The sequence below is a fragment of the Eschrichtius robustus genome, chromosome 14, assembly GCF_028021215.1.
Source record: "Eschrichtius robustus isolate mEscRob2 chromosome 14, mEscRob2.pri, whole genome shotgun sequence".
Classification (NCBI taxonomy): domain Eukaryota; kingdom Metazoa; phylum Chordata; class Mammalia; order Artiodactyla; family Eschrichtiidae; genus Eschrichtius; species Eschrichtius robustus.
Window position 1 is genome coordinate 70978796 of NC_090837.1, and position 20177 is coordinate 70998972.

At 43.3% G+C, this 20177-nt stretch overlaps 1 protein-coding gene across 2 annotated transcripts in view; it reads left to right on the forward strand.

Moving 5' to 3' along the window:
• The window catches only part of SETBP1 (SET binding protein 1), a 376231-nt gene that overhangs the window by 244472 nt on the left and 111582 nt on the right, over positions 1–20177 (forward strand). For both annotated transcript variants that reach the window (XM_068563171.1, XM_068563172.1), the window contains exon 4: positions 15830–19289. In XM_068563171.1, coding sequence (XP_068419272.1) covers positions 15830–19289 — 3460 coding nt within the window. The remainder of the gene's footprint in view (positions 1–15829; positions 19290–20177) is intronic.

The window sequence follows — 20177 nt, forward strand, 5'->3', positions numbered from 1 at the left end:
GCTGGTATTCATCATAGATAGTAAGGGGTGCATTTTGTCCCCATGAATTTATAGCATGGCGGCACCCTGACCCAAAGCACCCCCAACAAGAACTCTGTACAGTGCTTTGCTTTCTATGGTTTGGTGCAGAAAGGGCCTGAAACCCTATTAAGCTAAATCACGACAGTCAAAGACAATGGGGAATGTGTGTCCAATTAACAACTTCTAGACGATTGACACCATAAGATATATTCACTCCAGGAAGGCACCAGGTACAGCTGGAGAGATCAAGGCCAAGCCATTTGACCCAGAATAACTCTGCAGAATCATGATGAGTGAGTGTGCTTGGGCTGGATTCTCCTTTAAACTAGTTCATGTCACTCTGGTTATCAGAAACACCCTCCCAGACCTGGCATCACTCCCAGGAATCTGAGCTGAAACTCTCACCTGGAGACTGTGAGGATAACTAGGAGTAAAGGATGCATGTGTCCTGACCCCTCTTACTAGACAACTGAGTTTCAGATGCGGGGGGGAGGGTGATACCAATAATTATTTTTATTTTTATTTTATTTTTTTTACATCTTTATTAGATTATAATTGCTTTACAATGTTGTGTTAGTTTCTGCTGTACAATAAAGTGAATCAGCTATATGTATACCTATATCCCCTCCCTCTTGGGCCTGCCTCCCACCCTCTCCATCCCCAAATAATTAATAATTATAAAGTTATAATATTAGTAATAACTGGAAATTGTTGAACACTTACAATGTGTTCTATGATAACACTTTTACCAATGTTGTCATGTTTAATTTTCAAAACAACACTATTAGGTAGGCATGTTATTTCTCCCATTTTAGAAGTAGAGAAGATAAGAAACAAGTCCCAGGTCATACAGGTTGTAAGAGGCAAAGCTAGGATTTGAACTGAGTTCCTTCTGATTCCTGACTCTGAACGTGCCCTCGGGATTCTCCACTGCATAGTGAGCACTGGAATAGCCTTGACTGTGCACCCAGCACTGGATGAAGTGCTTTACATAGACTGACATATTTGATTCACCTATTGACCTTACTAGGTAAGTGTATTATCATCTCTGTTTTGCAGCTAAGGAAATTGGGACACAGACAGGTTAAGCAACTTGCCCAATGTCACACAGCTAGTAAGATTTTAATAGTTTTCTTAGCTCAAGAGTCTGTGCTCCTCACTGCTACACATTTCTGCTCCACTGCCTCTCAAAAGAAGATAGAAGACAATCCATAAGTGACAGATGCCATGCTACCTTAAACAGGAAGCCTCCTAGAGAAAGTTCAAGAGCACAAATTGAACAGGAGACTCTAAGGGTGGTCAACACTGATTGACATAGAGACCCACGTGATTGCTGCACCAGGGACATCACTGTGGGCAGCCACCTAGGACATGATCACCCTCCAGGGGCAAGAATGATTCTGGGTCTCAGCCCCCACCCACAAGGCTAGCCCCTTGCCTTCGCTCTGCCCTCCTGGCCTTCTTCTAAATGAGACTCATGAGAAATGAAGGGTGCACCAAATGCCTGCAGTTTGCAGTGTTTATGGGAAACTTTAAAAGCTGGTTTTGCAGGCTAATTCAGCATCTCCATGACATTTTTGACTTGATTTATAATTAATGGTTATTTTAGCTCTACTGGTAAAAAAGCACCAGTTTTTCAGTAAAATGGATTTATAGAAAGGAAACATGAGGTAAAGAGGGAAAAAATACTTCTTTTCCTCCACCCTCTCCCATCTTAAGATTTTTCCTCTAACAAGCAAAAGCTAGATATAATCTTTGGGCCCTTTCCTGCCTGGTCTCTGCTACTCCTCCACCCTGGAACAAAGCTGAACAATTCTTAACCCCTTCCACGTAGAAGCCCTTAGGTTACCAAGTGTTTACCAAGCTTGACTGAAGTAAGGCTCTCTGGACACTCGCCCTGAATCGTGACTCCAGACTTTCAGGAGAGAGGCCTGGTGAACTGTGAATTTAACAGAGGCCACTGGTAGTTCTTACCTGCAGGCAGGTTTGGGAAATGGCCTGTTTGGGGCCAGATTAGCCATCCACTCCCCTTATTCATCCAGCTTTCTTTAGGAGATAGCCTTCCCAGATCCTAGGCCATTCTGGTTCTCACTCTGAATGCACTTCAGGTTTTGTACCTCTCTCGTGGATGTGACATTCAGACCTTAATATTCCACCCTGCTAGTTTGCCACTTCATCGTATGCTACTGATTCTCAAAGAAGAAGAGAAGAGAACATGTTCTTTTTCCTCCTTTTTTGAGGGAGTGGCCTGAAGAATAGGCCACATGGAGAATAGCTGACACATTTTTAAAACCCAACTGTTGCTCCGTGATGCTTCATCTTCATCGTCAGGATCAGTGTGCTCCTGTTGCTTAGGACTTTCACTACAGAATATGTCCCAGGCCAGGACTGTTCCCTGTCCCTTGGGGCTCCTGGGACCCAGCTGGAGGCCTAGAGACACTTGGGCAGGGTGGGCAAAGCCTGTTTGCTGGAGCAGGGCAGAGGTGGTACTGTTGGTGGGATTCTGCTTCAGCAAGTTCTCAGCACCTGAATGGCTCAATCAGGAGGCCTCCGTGTCCCTTCCAGAAGGATGTGGCAATGCGCACTCCAATTAGCCCCACCAAGCTTACTCCATGGCTGCCTCTGAAGTGGTCGCCCTGCAGCTCCACACCATTTACTCTCTTTCTCTAAATTTTCTTAAGTTGACTTCTAGCTCGTCTGCTGAGAGGCTGTTTTTCTATTTGTATGTCACATAAACGAAAGCCCAGTTTTTAGCATTTTCCCCTAACAATAGCACATTTCCAGACCCACTGGGGAAGCCCCTTTGAGACCTGCTAAGAACAGTTGTAGGAGGGGTTGCCAGGAACTCCCTCCCAAGGGTGTGTTCACTTGCAGTTACAGGGACCTTGTCCTCAGATCCGGGCCAACACCTGCAGGGATGCTTGTCTCCCCAGCTTGGCAAAACAATCCAAGGGCAAACAGAACTTCAGCTCAAAATAGGAAAGCAGTGTCTAATAGATAGAGCAATGTATTTTGTGCAGAAGTAAGCTCCCCGTGACTCTGTATTGTCAAGTGGGTCCCAGGGAGGCTCTGAAGGAAGACCTTGAGCTCTGAACATTGGGTTAGGTTGAGGGTGGCGGTGGGGGTAGCGACAGACTTCTGGAATGAGTGACTGCAAGAACACACCATCCGAGCTTAAGTGAGGCGCTCCCTGGTTAATGCCTCTACCCTCTCCCCCATTTCTGCTGGATGTTACTTTTCAGAAAAGTAGTTTATTGAAAAATCCGATACAAAAGTTTAGCTATAGTAACATAGTACCTACTAAGGGCCAGGCACTGTTAAATACTTTACGCTCACCAGCTGCTAATACTCACTCCCCTTTGACGTGGATACTGCTGTTAATTTCTAGATGAAGAAGCTAAGATAGGAGAGGCCACAGGACTTGTCCTGCATTGTGGTCCTGGGATTCAGACCCTCGCATAGATCTCAAGCCTCCCCACCACACTGCGGCTTCTCAGCTATCCCTTGGATCTCAGGAATAGTGACCTCAGTCAAAGGCTTGAGAAAAGAGGGTCTGGGCCAGCACATCTCAAATGGTTGACCTTGGACACCACCTGGGAGCTTGTTAGAAATGCAGAATCACAGCTCTATCCCAGACCTTCTATATCAGAATATGCATTTTCACAAGATCCCCAGGTGAATCATGTGCAATTTAAATTGGAGAAGCTCAGGGTTCCAGTGTCACTCTTCTATATGGTCCAGGTCTTTCATTTATACTATAGCCCCCTTCCCACATTTGAGGTGGGGGGAGGGGGAGGGAACAATGAACAGACTTTTAAAACATGAAATCATCTCTCATGCTCTTACTGCTTTAACAAATTCCTCTCACCTTCAGGTATTTTGTTCAGTCCTCATCAGAGTCCTGATTTGTGCTGACAGGGAAAGAGACTCAGGCTAGTGGAGGTGGAGATGGTACAGCAAGGAGGAGGGCAGTGGAGACGGTGGTGGGGTCCACTGGGGACCAGGCCGGGTCCGCACTGCTGCTGCACTTACTGCTGCTCTCCGCTCCCCTGCCCCCTGCCCTGTTGGCTTCCCTCTTCTTTGGAGCATAACAAAGCGTGGCTCCCCCACCAGGAGAGCCCTGATATGTCCCTGAACGTGACAGTCCCTCCAGCCACTGCCAATGTTATTAATTTTTAAAACAAACTTCCTGATTGAGGTTCTGGCTGCCTCTAAATTGTCTCTACAAGGAGACTGTGTACTAATTAACCCATAGAAACAATCAATGATGTACCTTTTTCAAGTTTCAGGGTGATTAGAATATGAAAATGAAGAGCACAATGGTGCAGATGTTTTAAAATCACAGCAGACAGCAATTAGTGACACGGAAACCAGCTGCTTATCTCTCCAGATAAAGCCTCTTAATAGGGAATTACACTGGAGGAGTCATTACCCAGATGGATCTCACATGATTTACAGAGGAGGCGGGGCAGTGTTAACTGATTTGTGAGCAGGTTCTTGTCAAGCTTCCTTCTTACCTCAAGGAAGGTGGATTTGTGGCTGGGGTGGAGGGGGACTTCACCTTTCTACCTGTTGGCCCAGGTCAAGGAAGCCACCAAGGATGAGGAAAGGAGAGAATGGGGCCTGCAAGAAGCCACAGGCACCTGTCTCCTTGATTCAGGCTCCATTGTTCTGGGATCAACTCCCTCAGCTGTCCCTGAGCAAAGAGGAGAGTGAGGCCTGGGGAAGGGGAAACACTGAGTTGTTGGCTGCCTAGGTGTTCATTGGAAAGAAAGTGTCACTAAGTTCTGCTGAGTGGCTTTGGGGTGTGTGCCTGTGTGTATGTGTGTGAGTATGCATGTGATATAGAGAGCTCTTAGTAATCTTTGTTTGATGTATTTTCTCCTTTTACATAATTGAGGTAAAATTTACATATTCTGAAATGTATACATGTTAAGTATACAGTTCAAAGAGTTTTTGACAAATGTATACTGCGTAACTCACACTCTTATCCTGATACAAAATACGTGTATTACCCCCAGCAACTTTCCTCCTGCCCTTTCCCACTCCCACCCAACCTTTAAGCAACACTGTTCTGATTACTATCATAATAGTTTAGTTTTACCTGTTCTAGAACTTTATGCAATGAAATCATACAGTATGTACGTTTTTGGAGTCTGGCTTTATTCACTCAGCATAATTTCATGTGTGTGACTTATCCATATTGTGGAATATATCCATACTTTGTTCTTTGTATTGATGAGTTTGTGTGTTCTTCTGTTGATTGACACCTACGCTGTTTCCAGGTGCTTTCTACTCTGAATAAGCTGCTATAAAGTTTCTGTAAAAGTCTGTTTGTGGATACTTGTTCTCATCTCTTGGGTAAATACACAGGAGTGGAATTGCTGGGTCATAGTGTATATTTAGCTTTAAAAGACATCACAGGGAGATCAGCTCGGTGCTTTGTGACCACCTAGAGGTGTGGGATAGGGAGGGTGGGAGGGAGAGGCAAGAGGGAGGAGATATGGGGATATATGTATATGTATAGCTGATTCACTTTGTTATAAAGCAGAAACTAACACACCATTGTAAAGCAACTATACTCCAATAAAGATGTAAATAAATAAATAAGACATGGCCAAAACAGCTTCCAAAGTAGTACCATTTTGTACTACCTCCAGCAATGGATGAGAGTTGAGAGTTTCAGTTGTCCATACCCTTATCAATGCTGGTTATCGTCAATATTTTTAATATTAGCTATCCTACTTGGTGTTCAGTGGTATCTCATGGTGGTTTTAATTGGCATTTTCTTGCTGACAAACAATGTTTGAGGACATTGACATGTGCTCCCTATCCACCCCTACTTGTTTTGTGATCCAGCATATTTTGGTGAAGGTATTTTGCAGTTGTGTGAGGTTAAGTTCGTTGAGAGCATTGATCAAATCTTCTGTATATTTTTTCTGATTTTTTTTTTAGTCAACTTGCTCTAGCAATTACTGAAAGAAGAATGTTAAAATCCCTTTAATTGTGTCATTGGCTATGTCTTTCTTTAATTCTCTTAGTTTTCGATTCAAGCATTTGATCCAAGTATATGTTACGAGGTGCAAACAAATTTAGGATTATTGTTTCTTGATGAATTGACTCTCTTATTTTGAAATGTCCCTGATTACCTCTGGTAATACTCTTTGTTCTGAAGCCCATTTTGCACTATATTTATTCACTCCAGCATTCTAAAATTTGGTGTTTGTGTGGTATGTCTTTTCCCATCCTTTTAAGCTATCTTTATCTTTGTATACGGTTGGCCAAAAAGTTAAATCGGGTTTTTCATAAGATGTTACGAAAGACCCGAACGAACTTTTTGGCCAATCCAATATTTATTGTGTATCTCTTGTAAACAGCATATAGTTATATCTTACTTTTTTATTCAGTTTGACAATCTACCACCTGTTTTTTGGTTTGGCTTTGTTTTCTGTTGTTCGTTTGTTGGGGGGAGGGGTTGTTTAGTATATTTAGAGTTAATTACCTATATTGTTGAGCTTAAGTCTACCATGTTACTATATGTTTTCTGTTTTTCCCATCTATCTTCATTCTTTCTTCTCCTTTTCTACCCTCTTTGGACAAATCAAGCCTTTTTAGTGTTCCGTGTGTTTCCTTCTATTGGCATTTTAGATATACAACTTTGTTTTATTTTTAGTGGTTGCTCTGGTGATTACAGTATGCACCCTTAAAGTATCACATCTACTTTAATCTAATATTACATCTGTTCAAATATAAGCACCTTACAAGTGTATACTTCCATATACCTTCTCTTGCTCTTTGTTTTATTATTGTACATTTTATTTCTATAAGTGTCGTAAGCTTCATGATACACTGTTATTATTTACACTTTAAGCAGTCAGTTGCCTTTTGAAGATTTTAAGACCAAGAATAAGATGTTGTATATATGCCCACATATTTACCATTTCCATGTTCTTCATTCATTCATGTAGATCTGAGTTTCTATCTGGTGTTATTTTGCTTTAGCCTAAAGAACTTCCTTTTACATTTCTTGTAATTCAGGTCTAACAGCAGTGAATTCCCTCACTTTTTATTTATCTGAAAATATCTTTATTTTGCCTTCATATATGAAAAATGTTTTCATGGGATAGAGAAATTTAAATTGACTTTATTTTCATTTTAATACTTTAAAGATATTATTTCATTGTCTTCTGGCTTGATTTTTATTGATAAAAATCAGACATTATTTTTCCCTGTATATAATGTGTCTTATTTCTCTGGCTGCTTTTAACATTTTCTCTTTGGACTTCATCAGTTTGTTTACAATGTACTTAGATGTAGTTTTTTGTGTGCTTATTCTGCTTGGGATTTGTTGAGATTCTTAGCTATGTGAATCCACATGCATTATTCTCTCTTCTCTACTGGGATTCTAATTATGTGTATGTTAGACCACTTGATACTTTTCTTTGGGTCACTGAAGTGCTGTTTGTTTGTTTTTTAATCTCCCTCCCCCACCCTACGCACCCCTCAATTTGGATAATTTCTGCTGTCTTTTCTTCATGTTCTCCAAGCTTCTCTTCTACTGTGTCTTGTATGCTATTAAGCCCATCAAGAGAATTTTTCATTTCAGTTATTGTATTTTTCCAATTTAGAATTTCATTTTGTTATTTTGGTATAGTTGTCATCTCTATGCTGAGATTTCCCATATGTTCATCAGTTATTCCCATCTTTTCCTTACTACTTGACCATCTTTATAATGGCTGTTTTGAGGGCCTTGGATCCATATCTACCCTCCTGGGTGTGTGTCATACTTGCTTCAGTGTTTGTCTAATAATTCTTTGTTTGTTTTCCTTTAAAGAGTTTGACTTTTGTTCTGATTGGTAGTTAATTTACTGGCAGATTTGCTTTATCTTATTAAGAATTCTTTTTAGACTTTCCTAGCTTTTACTCTAGGGCTCGAGTAATCCTACTCTTAAGGAGTACCAATTCTGGGATATCAACTGACCTTCTGGGATATTTATTAAAGTCTCCCCATTCTGGCTAGTCAGAAATCCAACACTGCCCAATATTATGTGACCTTAGGGCTCTATGTTCAGCTTATAGCCCCCAGTAGCAAATATCTGCTATGTTTCATGGAATCTTGCCCTCAAGTGCAGATTAAAGTTTGGCCAAAGACATAGGGTATTTCTATTAAGGTTTCTAGGATTCCTTTTCTACATAGCTCCCTCTTCTCAGGTACTCTGTCCCCCAAATTCTAGTCCCCTCAAAAGTCTCAAACTATAATCTCTGTTTCCTCTATCCAGTGAAATTATAGCTCTCTGGGTTCCACTTCCCTGTGCCCAGGTTTAGAAAGTTCTCCTGGGCAGAAAACTAGGGATATGGCAGAGCCTCTTAAGTTTCCTTCTGTCTAAAATCACGGCCCTTATTACCTGTTGCTCAAAGCCTGAAAATAGTTGCTTCATGTATTTTATAGTTTTATGTTTATTTCCATAGAAAAGTTAAGTCTAATACCTATTAATACCATTATGGTTGGAACCAAGTCAGCAATCATTAATTATGCAGAATTACTGTGTACTCAAGGAAGCATATGATAGTGGCCTCTGTATTTGTGTAAGCTGTTATCAACCCCAATAAAAGGAGTGCTTTAATATCACTCACAGCCCCCAAATAGCAAATCAGGAATGGTTCCTATGGGAACCACACTAAGGTAACTTCCCAGGGCAATTCATGTGACAGGAAATGAAGACTGTATATATGTAACTGGAAACTTCATGTCCATTTAGGGGCTTTTCTGTGTTCCATTGTCTTAGTCTGTTTGGGCTGCTATAACGGAATACCATAGACTGAGTGGTTTGTAAAAACAGAAATTTATTTCTCACAGTTCTGGAGGCTGGGAATTCCAAGAGCGAGGCGTTGGCAGATTCAGTGTCTGGCAAGAGCCTGCTTCCTCGTTCATAGATGGCCGTCTTCTCTCTGTGTGCTCACATGGTGAAGGACAAGTGAGCTCTCTGGGGTCTCTTTTATTATAAGAGCATTAACCCCATTCATGAAGTCTCCACCCTCATGATCTAATCACATTGTGCTCCCATAGGCCCCACTTCCTAATACCATGACATTGGGAGTTAGGATTTCAACGTATGAATTTTGAAAGGATACAGACATTCATGGAATTCTATGGAATCAGAGGATCATAAAGCCATGGTTCAAATAGGGTACTTAGTGACATTCTTCTCTACCTACCATTAGCAAATTCAGGAACGAACTGGGCTGAGGAGGGATGCTTTGAGAGCAAGTTCAATGGAAGTTGGCATGTGCATTCCTCCTATTCATGAGCCTAAATGGTAATTTTCAGTCTTTTCTTAAGTGACAGAACCATCTCTCTCCACCTCCTTTCTCTTTAGTGAAATCCTTTGCAAGGCTGCTCTGTTCAATTGGGGGTTAAAAGAATGGAGCTTGTCTGTTGCCCAATCCACTGGCTACAGTTCAGAAATGTCTTTACAAAATCCTAGGACTCTGTGGAACACATTTGAAAACCACTGAGCTGGAACATCTCCTGATAATATCAGAGCCTCTTTAGTCCCTAACCCAGACCCCTGTCTTTGATATAATCCAGTGGTTCTCAACTCTGTCTGCACATTGGGATAACTGAGAGCTTTGAAAAATGTACTACTGTTCAGGTCCCACCTCTAGAATGTTGACTTAATTGGTCTGGATCAGATCCCAGCTATGGTGTTCTTTATGAAGCTTCCTGGATGATTCTAACATGCAGCCAGGGTTGAGAACCTTTAATCAGACAGTGTGTGGTTGCATTCCTTTTCTCCCACACTCAGCTCTTGCTCAGGCTTGAGCACTTGCTTCAAGACTCAGGGGTGGAATGCCAAGATTCCCCAGAGCTCTGGGGATTGGCTTGGATGAGTTGGGGAAATAGAAATCCCAGGGTGGGAGGTCATGAACCCCTGCATGCCTAGTTCTTTCTGGGAGGACAGTATTTTCATCCACCCATATAACTGACCTCTGCCCACCATGCAGTGTACTTGGAAAACCTAAACAGAGGATGGATTGTGTTAGAGTTTCTCACTATGTAAATTACAAAGAGTTCAGAGAGCAAAACAGGAATACTCAGTGGTGCCAAATTACATATCCTAACAGGCCTGTGGTGGTTTGCTCTGCATATTTACCACCAAAAAGTGTTGCAAATGTCGCAGCAGCCACAGGAGAGCCCCACCCCAGAGGAATTATGGTGTTAAAACATTAGATAAGTGGTTTTACAACTCAATTATATATCAGAATTATCTGGGGAGCATGTTAAAATGCACATTCCTTGGTCCCACCCTGGGAAATGGTGAATGAGCCTATCTGTAGTGGGGCCTAGGAATCTGTATTAGTAACCAGTACCTTAGGTGGCTCTGATACAGGGATCTAGGACCACATCTCGAGAAGTACCAGGTGCCAAAATAAGAGATAAAGCTCCCCTCATTCCTTCATACCCAGGCACATTTTCCTGTTCATGTAAAGCAAAATATCCCACAAACAGTAAATTTAAATTATTGCTGTCAAAAGTAGCACAAACACAGCTAACCCAAAAGAGTAGTTTATCATCCACAAAGTCATGCTTGATTTTTGATGAGTTATATGATTTTTCTCAGACCCAAATCGTCATGTCATCCTCTCAATGTGACAAAACTTGCTTTAGATAAGCCTGAGATAAGGCTGGGTGACCTCCTTTCTTTCATTTTCATAGACTTTTAAGTTTTTATGCAGTGATTTAATGCTTGTTTTTAAAATTATGTAAAAATAAAGTGCTTTTTAAAAAGAAATCTGACTCGTACAAAATTTAAATTCTGTATAAGCCAATTTATACGTTGGTTGTGGGGGAGGAGATAGTGATCTACTTTACAAAATAATTCTTCACATTACTGAAGGACTTCCTTCCATAAACACATCCTGTAGGAGAGAAATCTGTCTAGTGTTTTCAGAATGGTGTTTCCCTGATGAATATTTGGCCTAGGCTCAAGGTGCATGGAAAGCACTGCTCTTATAAAAAGTAAGCCATACCTTCAGAATGACTGTGAGTTCCACAAACAATCAATCAATTTGCGGGGCTGCGGAAGCAGCCAAGATGAAACTGGAGGGAAAGGGGCAGGGCACAACCTTTGAAAGAATGACATAGCCCGAGGACATGACATAAACTGATTAGAACCAAATGGGTCCAAGATGGCAGACAAGTCGACTTGTCCACTAGACCTTGAGCCTCAGTATACACTCACTGTAACATATCATCAAGGTAAATGACACACCCACAGGCACCATGACACTCCCAAGGCCAACCATAAGGATCAAAAAGTGGGGGGTGGCCCAATTCCTAGAAATCCCCGCCCCTTCCCCAAATAGCTGGAATACTCCTCCCACTCATTAGCCTATGAAATTACCCACCCCTGTAATAACAGACAACCCCATACCCTGGTGCCTTTCTCACCTTCTGAGATGGCCCACACTGTCTGTGGAGTGTGTTTCTCTCTAAATAAATCCACTTCTTACCTGTCACTTTGTCTCTCACTGAATTCTTTCTGCGATGAGATATCAAGAATCTGAGCTTCATTAAGTCCTGAAACCAGGTGTGTGATCTCAGTTGGAAGACCATAGGTTTTGGCCGGGTTCGAGTCCCAGCCATTTGGGTTCAAGCCCTAATCAGGGTTTTGGCTGGGTTCGAGCCCTGGCCGCATGGGTTCAAGTCCCAATCTGGATTTAGGCTGGGTTCGAGTTCCGGCATGTGCGTTCAAGTCCCAATCTGAGGTGCACGGTTTCAAAGACACATGCTGAGCTTGACGGTATTAAATGTTTTCCATAAAAATAATCTGGCCCAATGTAGAATCTCATCAGCTATTCCCTTATTTGCTAACCATTTCAGAGATAGCCCTGCTGGGGGCTGAGGGTAGTATAAAGTCCATAAAAGATTCAGGTCTGATCCCCCAGAAAAATCTAAAGGGGAAACGGAAACAAGTGCTATGTGGGTTAATAAAGCCCCAAATCAAAGCCCCCTATATGAAATAATATCCCCAGACCTCTGGAGAAGGATGGGAGGGAGAGCTCGCTTGCCCCTGCATTGAGCTGGGAGCCTGTTTTGCGACGTCCGGCTCTGTCTCAATGGAGTAAGTGCTCAGTTCTCAGTGAAGGGCATATTGGAACTGACAGTCTCATCATTGTGTATATAATCTGTCATGGCTGACAGATGAAGAAATGGGATTTTGTGAAATGCAACGAGATATAGCCATCAGCCACTGCTGGAAGGAAGCCTTGTTCTCCTGGACCCCTTAAAAAACACTCATTCTCAGTCCTCTTTGCCCCTTCACTGCAGCCGTCTGAGTGCTGGGTTTAGAGCACCATTTCCCCCCTATTACTGCTGATCTTTTGTTGTGCTTCCCTTTTGTCCACCCTGCCCTTTGATTGCCAAGCTCTCCCAGCAGGGCAAATTGCAGCTGAAATGGTAGAAACAATGGGATCAGGCAGTGTCCAGATGGAGGCACTGGGAACCAGGCATGCTTAACTGCTTACTTTCAGCTGGTCTGCCCTTAGTGTAAGTGAGCAGGCCCCACCTTTCAATTGCCAGAGTGAAATCCACCCTCCTGACAGTCACATGGGCTTCCCCAGAAGCAGAGTTAATTGGAAAATGAAACAATTAATGGGAGATGAGAAAGAACTAACAGTAAAAATTGCGCTGAAGGAGAGTTACCTTGCAAGTGCCTTTAGTCCTTAAGTATTTGGGAACGATCTTTTGTTCAACATGTAATGCATCTGAGCCCTCCAGTTTCATCATGAGCCATTATGAAATGAGTGATTGGTGGCTTATTGTCTTTTGTGTGCAGCCATATATTTTGTCATGGTAATAGACATCTTAAATATTATTTTGTTTGTTCATTCAACAAACATTTATTGAGAACTTTCTGGGTGGTTTGCTTTGTAATAGATACTGGAGATAAAAGGATAAATGAGTGTCTCTGACCTCAAAGTACTTACAGTCCAGGAGAGGGAGACAGAAAAGTATACAAATAAATGGCACATCGCATTACAAGGATTGTGATAGATGCCTTCATGAGAGACAATGGTGCATGCAGAAGGAATGGCATAAGAAATTAGGCTGAAGGAGGTAACAGTGTCTGCAGACAATATGTTGCAATATACAGGTCATTAATCTCACTAATGACAAAATGGAATACCCATAGTAAAATGGATGTTCCTTCATTTATTCAATAAATGTTTATTGAGTGCCTACTATTTGCCAGGCACTGTACTTGGTATCTCTGTGATGGTGTATACAGGTTAGAAAGGGAGACAGGCATTAATTCAATTAGTACAAAAATCAAATTTAAATTTAAAACTATGATAAGTACAACAAAGATGAGATACATGGTTTCATGAAAACTTATAATAGAAGTATTTCTATAAGGTAGGGGGTCTCACTAAGATTGAGCTGAGATTAGAACATAAAGAAAAGTTAATGAAGGACTCTACTAGTTGCCAAGAATAAGAAGATGGAGCAATAGGGAAAAACTGATGGGAATTAGGGGTGAAGATTCCAGCTTTACCACAAAGCCCCTCTGTGTACTTCAGTATACAGATCTGGAAAAGTGGAGAGGGGTTGATGACAAGGGTAGAGGTGAGAGGGTGGCTATGAGTGCTGTTTTGCCCAGGTCCAAAACAACTTAAAACTTTTGTCCTACAATTTTTATTAAGTACTACCACTAACTCTCTAGAATGTTCTAGTGTGAGCAACCAATTATTTTGTCACCCAAAGAAGTGGGAAATTTTGTTTCCAAGCCCTCTTCTAGCCTGTCATCCTGTGAGTATACACATAGTGCCAACTAAAATCCAAAGCACAAATGACAAATTAACAAAGCCCTGACTCATAAAAGATAAGTAGAATTTACTATTTTATACCATGAATAAGATTTCTCTATTTTTGCCAAAAATGAGATGGAGCCTATGTCCACAGCAGTAATACCTAGCGGCCAAAGTCAAGTGTCAGGATTAGTTCTCTAGACGTTGATGATGGCAGTGTCTCTACTATAAACTGCAAGATGAAGAAAAAATTAAATACTTTTTTTTCTTAATTTTCTCCTGGGCACTTAACAGGCTTAGCTTGGGGAAACTCTCTCATGATTCTTAAAAAATACACTTCAATATTGGAAGTATAAACAGGATTTCACAAAATCAGGGAGGCAGAAAATAACCCTAGGGATTCCAGGAACTGGTGTGAATGAAACCCTGGTTGCTTTACTATATTGAATTTTACCCATAATTCTTTCTGCCATCTGCGTTTTGACTCTTAACAGGGACGATAAGAGATGTTTTCTAATAAAGCATAAATCCTATAGCATCAATGACAAAAGACAGAGAAGTGATAGGTGATAGATATATAGCTAGCTAGCTAGCCAGCTAGATAGACACATATGATACATACATACACAGACAGGTAAACAGGCAGATACATACTATAGGTTAAAACTTCCTAAATTCACTAAGCCATCATCATATACTTCTTAGTTGGGATATTATCAAAGCTTTCTTAATTTACTAATATTTTCCCTTCTTTAACAAATCTTAGGGAAATACATCCTCTGTGTATAAAACAGGACTTATAATAAGCTTTAAAGACTGCTTTCTTTGTACTGGTAGCCTGGCTTAAAATCTATCTGGAACAATGTGAACATATCTATATTAAAAATAGCTTAATATCTCAAAACAGTGTGTTCACTATCCATTCCCTTTGTGAGTTTATAGACGCTGAATATGTTGTGTCTCTAGCACACGTTCTGCCTTTGCTGGCTGAAGAGTTAGTCTAAGGAAGGTGCAAAGTATGAAGACATTCATGTAGAGCCAATATAGGGAAAAACACAGCTGACAAAGTCCAATGGAGTGATCTTGAATGATAATGATTTTTTTTCCTGGCACATTTGTCCAGGAGACTTGTTTCTTTTTCTTTTTTCTTTTTTTTCTTTTTTCAAGGTTCCTTTTGAGAATATCCACACATTTTCTCAAGAGAGTAGTCAGGGCCTAATGTGAGCTTAAGGATGTCTTAGCGGGCTCACTCCCAAACACGCACCACTCCTAGAGTCGGCAGAGATTTGAGGGCTCTTCCATGTTTCTTTCCTTCTTTTCATTTCTTCTCTATGCCCTTGACTGGCCCACTTTTCCCCATGCAGTCATCAAACTTCCCCCCCTTAATTCCTCAACTTGTGCTTTTTCTCCTTGTTGCAGTGGTTCCTAATGAGTTGCTTGTTTGAGTGCAGAGATACTGAACTCCAGGATAAACTCCAAACAGAAATGAACTGCAGTAGGCAGAAGAAAGGGAAAGATGTGTGTTTGAGAAGAAGCTGGGGCAAAAATAAGCTGCAGCTGGAGTTAGGGAAACAAGTGCAGGGAGTCTGGAAGTTCAGATGCTCTCCTGAACTCTGCCACCTTGGGCAGGACTCTCCATGGCTGAAGTTTTAGCGTCTTCATTTGGAAAATAGAAGCATTGGACTGAGGGACCTTTAGGGGCCCTCCTGACTCTAAACAGTTCTTATTCTGAGATTGCATTAAACCAAGATAGGTTAAAGTTCCTGTTATCTAGGGGGAGAAAGACAGCGATTATAGCATCCTTATTAATGTTCAAAATCAACACAATGTATTTTTACTAAAGAAATTGAAAAAAACCTTCACAAAGCCTTCTGGAATTAAAGGTGTCTGTTTCCAACTTTTGAATAATTAAGCCTTTTGACATTAAATTTTAAATAGTTCCAACATGCTGATCTCTGTTTCTCTCTCTCTCCTTCTCCACTCCACCCACCCTTAGGTTTATGAGCGGCCACAGAAACACTCAGCTCTCCATTATGACCCAAGCCTCCCACAGGACTTCACCGGTGACACCTTAAAACCAAAGCACCAGCAAAAAAGCAGCAGCCAGAACCACGTGGACTGGTCCACCAGCTCTGACAATGGACCTACCACTCAGAATTGCTTCATCAGTACAGAGTCTGGCAGAGAAACTGCAAGCACCAGCAAGATCCCAGCTCTTGAGCCCCTGGCTTCCTTTGCAAAGGCCCAGGGTAAGAAAGGCAGTGCAGGGAGCACATGGAGTCAGTTGTCCAACAGTAGCAAAGATCTGCTCTTGGGAGGTGTGGTTCCATCTCCAAGCAACCACAGCTCACCAGCTCCACCCAGCACCTCTGCTGAGTGCAGTGGGCTCCAGCCCTTGGTAGATCAAGATGGAGGAGGTGCAAAGGAGCCCCCAGAACCACCTACTACTATAGGCAGCAAGAAAAAGTCCAGTAAAAAAGATGTGATAAGTCAAACCATACCAAACTCAGACCTAGACTGGGTCAAGAATGCTCAGAAAGCATTTGACAATACAGAAGGGAAAAGGGAAGGCTACTCTGCAGATAATGCCCAAGAGGCATCACCAGTCAGGCAGAATGTGAGTTCCGTCAGTAATCCTGAAAATGACTCAAGCCATGTCCGGATTACTATCCCTATCAAGGCACCCTGCCTAGATCCAAGCAGCCATAAGAGGAAAAAGAGACAGTCCATCAAAGCAGTGGTGGAAAAGATCATGCCAGAGAAAGCCCTGGCTTCTGGAATCACTATGAGCAGCGAAGTAGTTAATAGGATACTTTCCAACCCCGAGGGTAATAAGAAAGATCCCCGTGTCCCTAAGTTGGGTAAAATGATGGAGAATGAGTCCCCCTCAGCTGGCCTTGAAACTGGTGGAAATGCTGAGAAAGTTGTCCATGGAGGTGTATCTAAGCAGCGGAAGCCACCCATGGTCATGACACCTCCAACATGCACAGATCACTCTCCAAGAAAGCTGCCAGAAATCCAGCACCCCAAATTCGCTGCAAAACGGAGGTGGACGTGCAGCAAACCAAAACCCACCAGTCTCCTTCGGGAGGCAGTCATGGCCACCTCCGATAAACTGATGGTGGAACCGCCATCTGCTTACCCCATAACCCCATCCAGCCCTCTGTACACCAACACAGACAGTCTTACTGTGATCACGCCGGTAAAAAAGAAGCGGGGACGACCAAAGAAGCAGCCTTTGCTCACGGTTGAGACGATTCACGAGGGGACTTCCACCAGTCCAGTCAGTCCCATCAGCCGGGAATTTCCCGGAACCAAGAAAAGAAAGAGACGACGTAGTTTAGCTAAGTTGGCCCAATTAGTGCCAGGAGAGGACAAACCCATGAGTGAGATGAAATTTCACAAAAAAGTTGGAAAGCTTGGGGTGTTGGATAAGAAGACCATCAAAACTATCAATAAGATGAAAACACTCAAAAGGAAAAATATCTTGAACCAGATCTTGTCCTGCTCCAGCAGCATTGCGCTGAAGGCCAAAGCTCCCCCAGAGACCAGCCCTGGGGCAGCAGCAATCGAGAGCAAATTGGGCAAGCAGATAAATGTCAGTAAGAGGGGCACCATCTACATTGGCAAGAAGAGGGGCAGGAAGCCAAGGGCAGAGCTGCCACCCCCATCCGAAGAACCCAAAACAGCCATCAAGCACCCGAGGCCAGTTTCTAGCCAGCCGGATGTTCCCGTCGTGCCTTCCAACTTTCAGTCACTTGTGGCGTCTTCACCAGCAGCTATGCACCCACTTTCGACACAGTTAGGTGGGTCCAATGGCAACCTGAGCCCCGCCAGCACTGAAACCAACTTTTCAGAGTTGAAAACTATGCCAAATCTCCAGCCCATCAGTGCTCTTCCAACCAAAACCCAAAAGGGAATCCATAGTGGGACCTGGAAGCTGTCTCCACCCAGGCTGATGGCCAACTCCCCTTCACACCTTTGCGAGATCGGGTCACTCAAGGAGATAACACTGTCCCCTGTGAGCGAGTCCCACAGTGAGGAGACGATCCCGAGTGACAGTGGCATTGGGACAGACAACAACAGCACGTCTGACCAAGCAGAGAAGAGTTCCGAATCCCGACGGAGGTACTCTTTTGATTTCTGCTCCCTGGACAACCCGGAGGCCATCCCATCTGACACCAGCACAAAGAACCGGCATGGCCACCGGCAGAAGCATCTCATTGTGGACAACTTTCTGGCCCACGAAAGCCTCAAGAAGCCAAAGCACAAGAGGAAACGGAAAAGCCTGCAAAACCGTGATGATCTCCAGTTTCTGGCAGACCTGGAAGAGCTCATCACCAAGTTCCAAGTGTTCAGGATCTCTCACCGGAGTTATACTTTTTACCATGAGAATCCATATCCCAGCATTTTTCGGATTAATTTTGATCACTATTACCCGGTGCCATATATCCAGTATGACCCGTTGCTCTATCTTCGTAGGACTTCAGACTTAAAGTCAAAGAAGAAGCGTGGTAGGCCTGCAAAAACCAATGACACCATGACAAAGGTGCCTTTTTTACAAGGGTTCAGCTACCCTATTCCCAGTGGAAGTTACTATGCACCCTATGGAATGCCTTACACATCAATGCCTATGATGAACCTTGGTTATTACAGTCAGTACCCAGCTCCTCTGTACCTGTCGCACACGCTCGGAGCAGCGTCCCCATTCATGAGGCCAACAGTGCCACCACCTCAGTTTCACACAAGCTCCCATGTGAAGATGTCTGGTACGGCTAAGCATAAAGCAAAGCATGGAGTGCACCTGCAGGGGCCCGTGGGCATGGGCCTCGGTGACAGGCAGCCATCCCTGAATCCTCCCAAGGTGGGCAGTGCCGGTCTGTCCAGTGGTCGGCTCCACAAGAGGAAACACAAACACAAGCATAAGCACAAGGAAGACCGGCTCCTGGGGACCCACGACAACCTGAGTGGTCTCTTTGCAGGCAAAGCCACAGGCTTCTCCAGCCACATCCTGAGCGAACGGCTGAGCAGCGCAGACAAAGAGCTCTCACTTGTGAGTGAGAAAAACAAGCATAAGGAGAAGCAGAAGCACCAGCACAGTGAAGCCGGCCACAAAGCGTCCAAGAACAACTTTGAGGTGGACACCCTGTCTACGCTGTCACTTTCTGATGCCCAGCATTGGACGCAGGCCAAGGACAAAGGTGACTTGAGCAGCGAGCCTGTGGACTCGTGCACAAAACGGTACTCTGGCAATGGCGGGGACGGCAGCAGTGCAAGACCAGAGAGCCTGGATGTGTTCAGTGAGATGAACCCTCCGAACGACAAGTGGGACAGTGATGTGAGTGGGAGTAAAAGGAGGAGCTATGAAGGCTTTGGGACGTACAGGGAAAAGGACATCCAAGCCTTCAAGATGAACCGCAAGGAGAGAAGTTCCTATGACTCCTCCTTATCTCCAGGTAAGGCCGAGTTTTCTTCAAACTTGGACTGTCTTGTTACTTGGTTGCTGGGCCCTGCCCTTCAGCAGTCCGCCGTCTTTGGCACGTTGCGTTCACTAGTTTTCAGAGAGGTAGAAACCAAATGAAAACAGGTCTCCTTGCAAATTTGGGTCTGCTGCACATTTTATGCATTGTCTAATCAGTTATTTTCTGTCTTTCCTTTCTTGGAGCCATTGCCTGAGAACTGTGGGCCCAGAGGCATCCCCAATAGCTGCCAAGACTGCAACCATACCCACTACCTTTATGGTTTTAATTAAAGACGCTATGCCTAAGTCTTCATCTGATCTGATGGTAAATTTGCTAGTTGGATAAAACCTCTAAAACTCTCTAGTAATACCAACAAGATCCCAAGAATGTCAAAGTTGGATGGGAATGAATATCTAATTTACCTGACATGCTAGCTCTAGATGTCACACATCCTAGGTTGAAACATCTACAGGAGAGCCATTGGAAGCTGATGACCAGTGAATCTTGAAGTCTACCTGATAAGGAAGCCACAGCCCAAAGCCATGTTGTCCTCTTTTTGGCATTTGATAAGCAGCTCTTAGTAGACCCCTAAAGTGAAGCCCTGACCTGTCATTTCCCTGCATAAAGGTGGGGGTGGGGAGAACCTGACTGAAAGGCACTGTGAGCCTCCTGCCTCTGCTGGAACCTACCGCTGTGTCTCTTCGCACATCCACTGGGGATGGGATTTGCCCACTAATCTCTAAACTGAAGTGCTGGTGGCTACTAGGAAGAGCTCATTCCTTGTCAGTTGCTGGGAGAATTTCCTTGCTAACCTGCCCACCCACATAAACTTTCCTTGCCATGGAAGCCTCATACTTCTGCATGAATATCCCTTTGTCCATG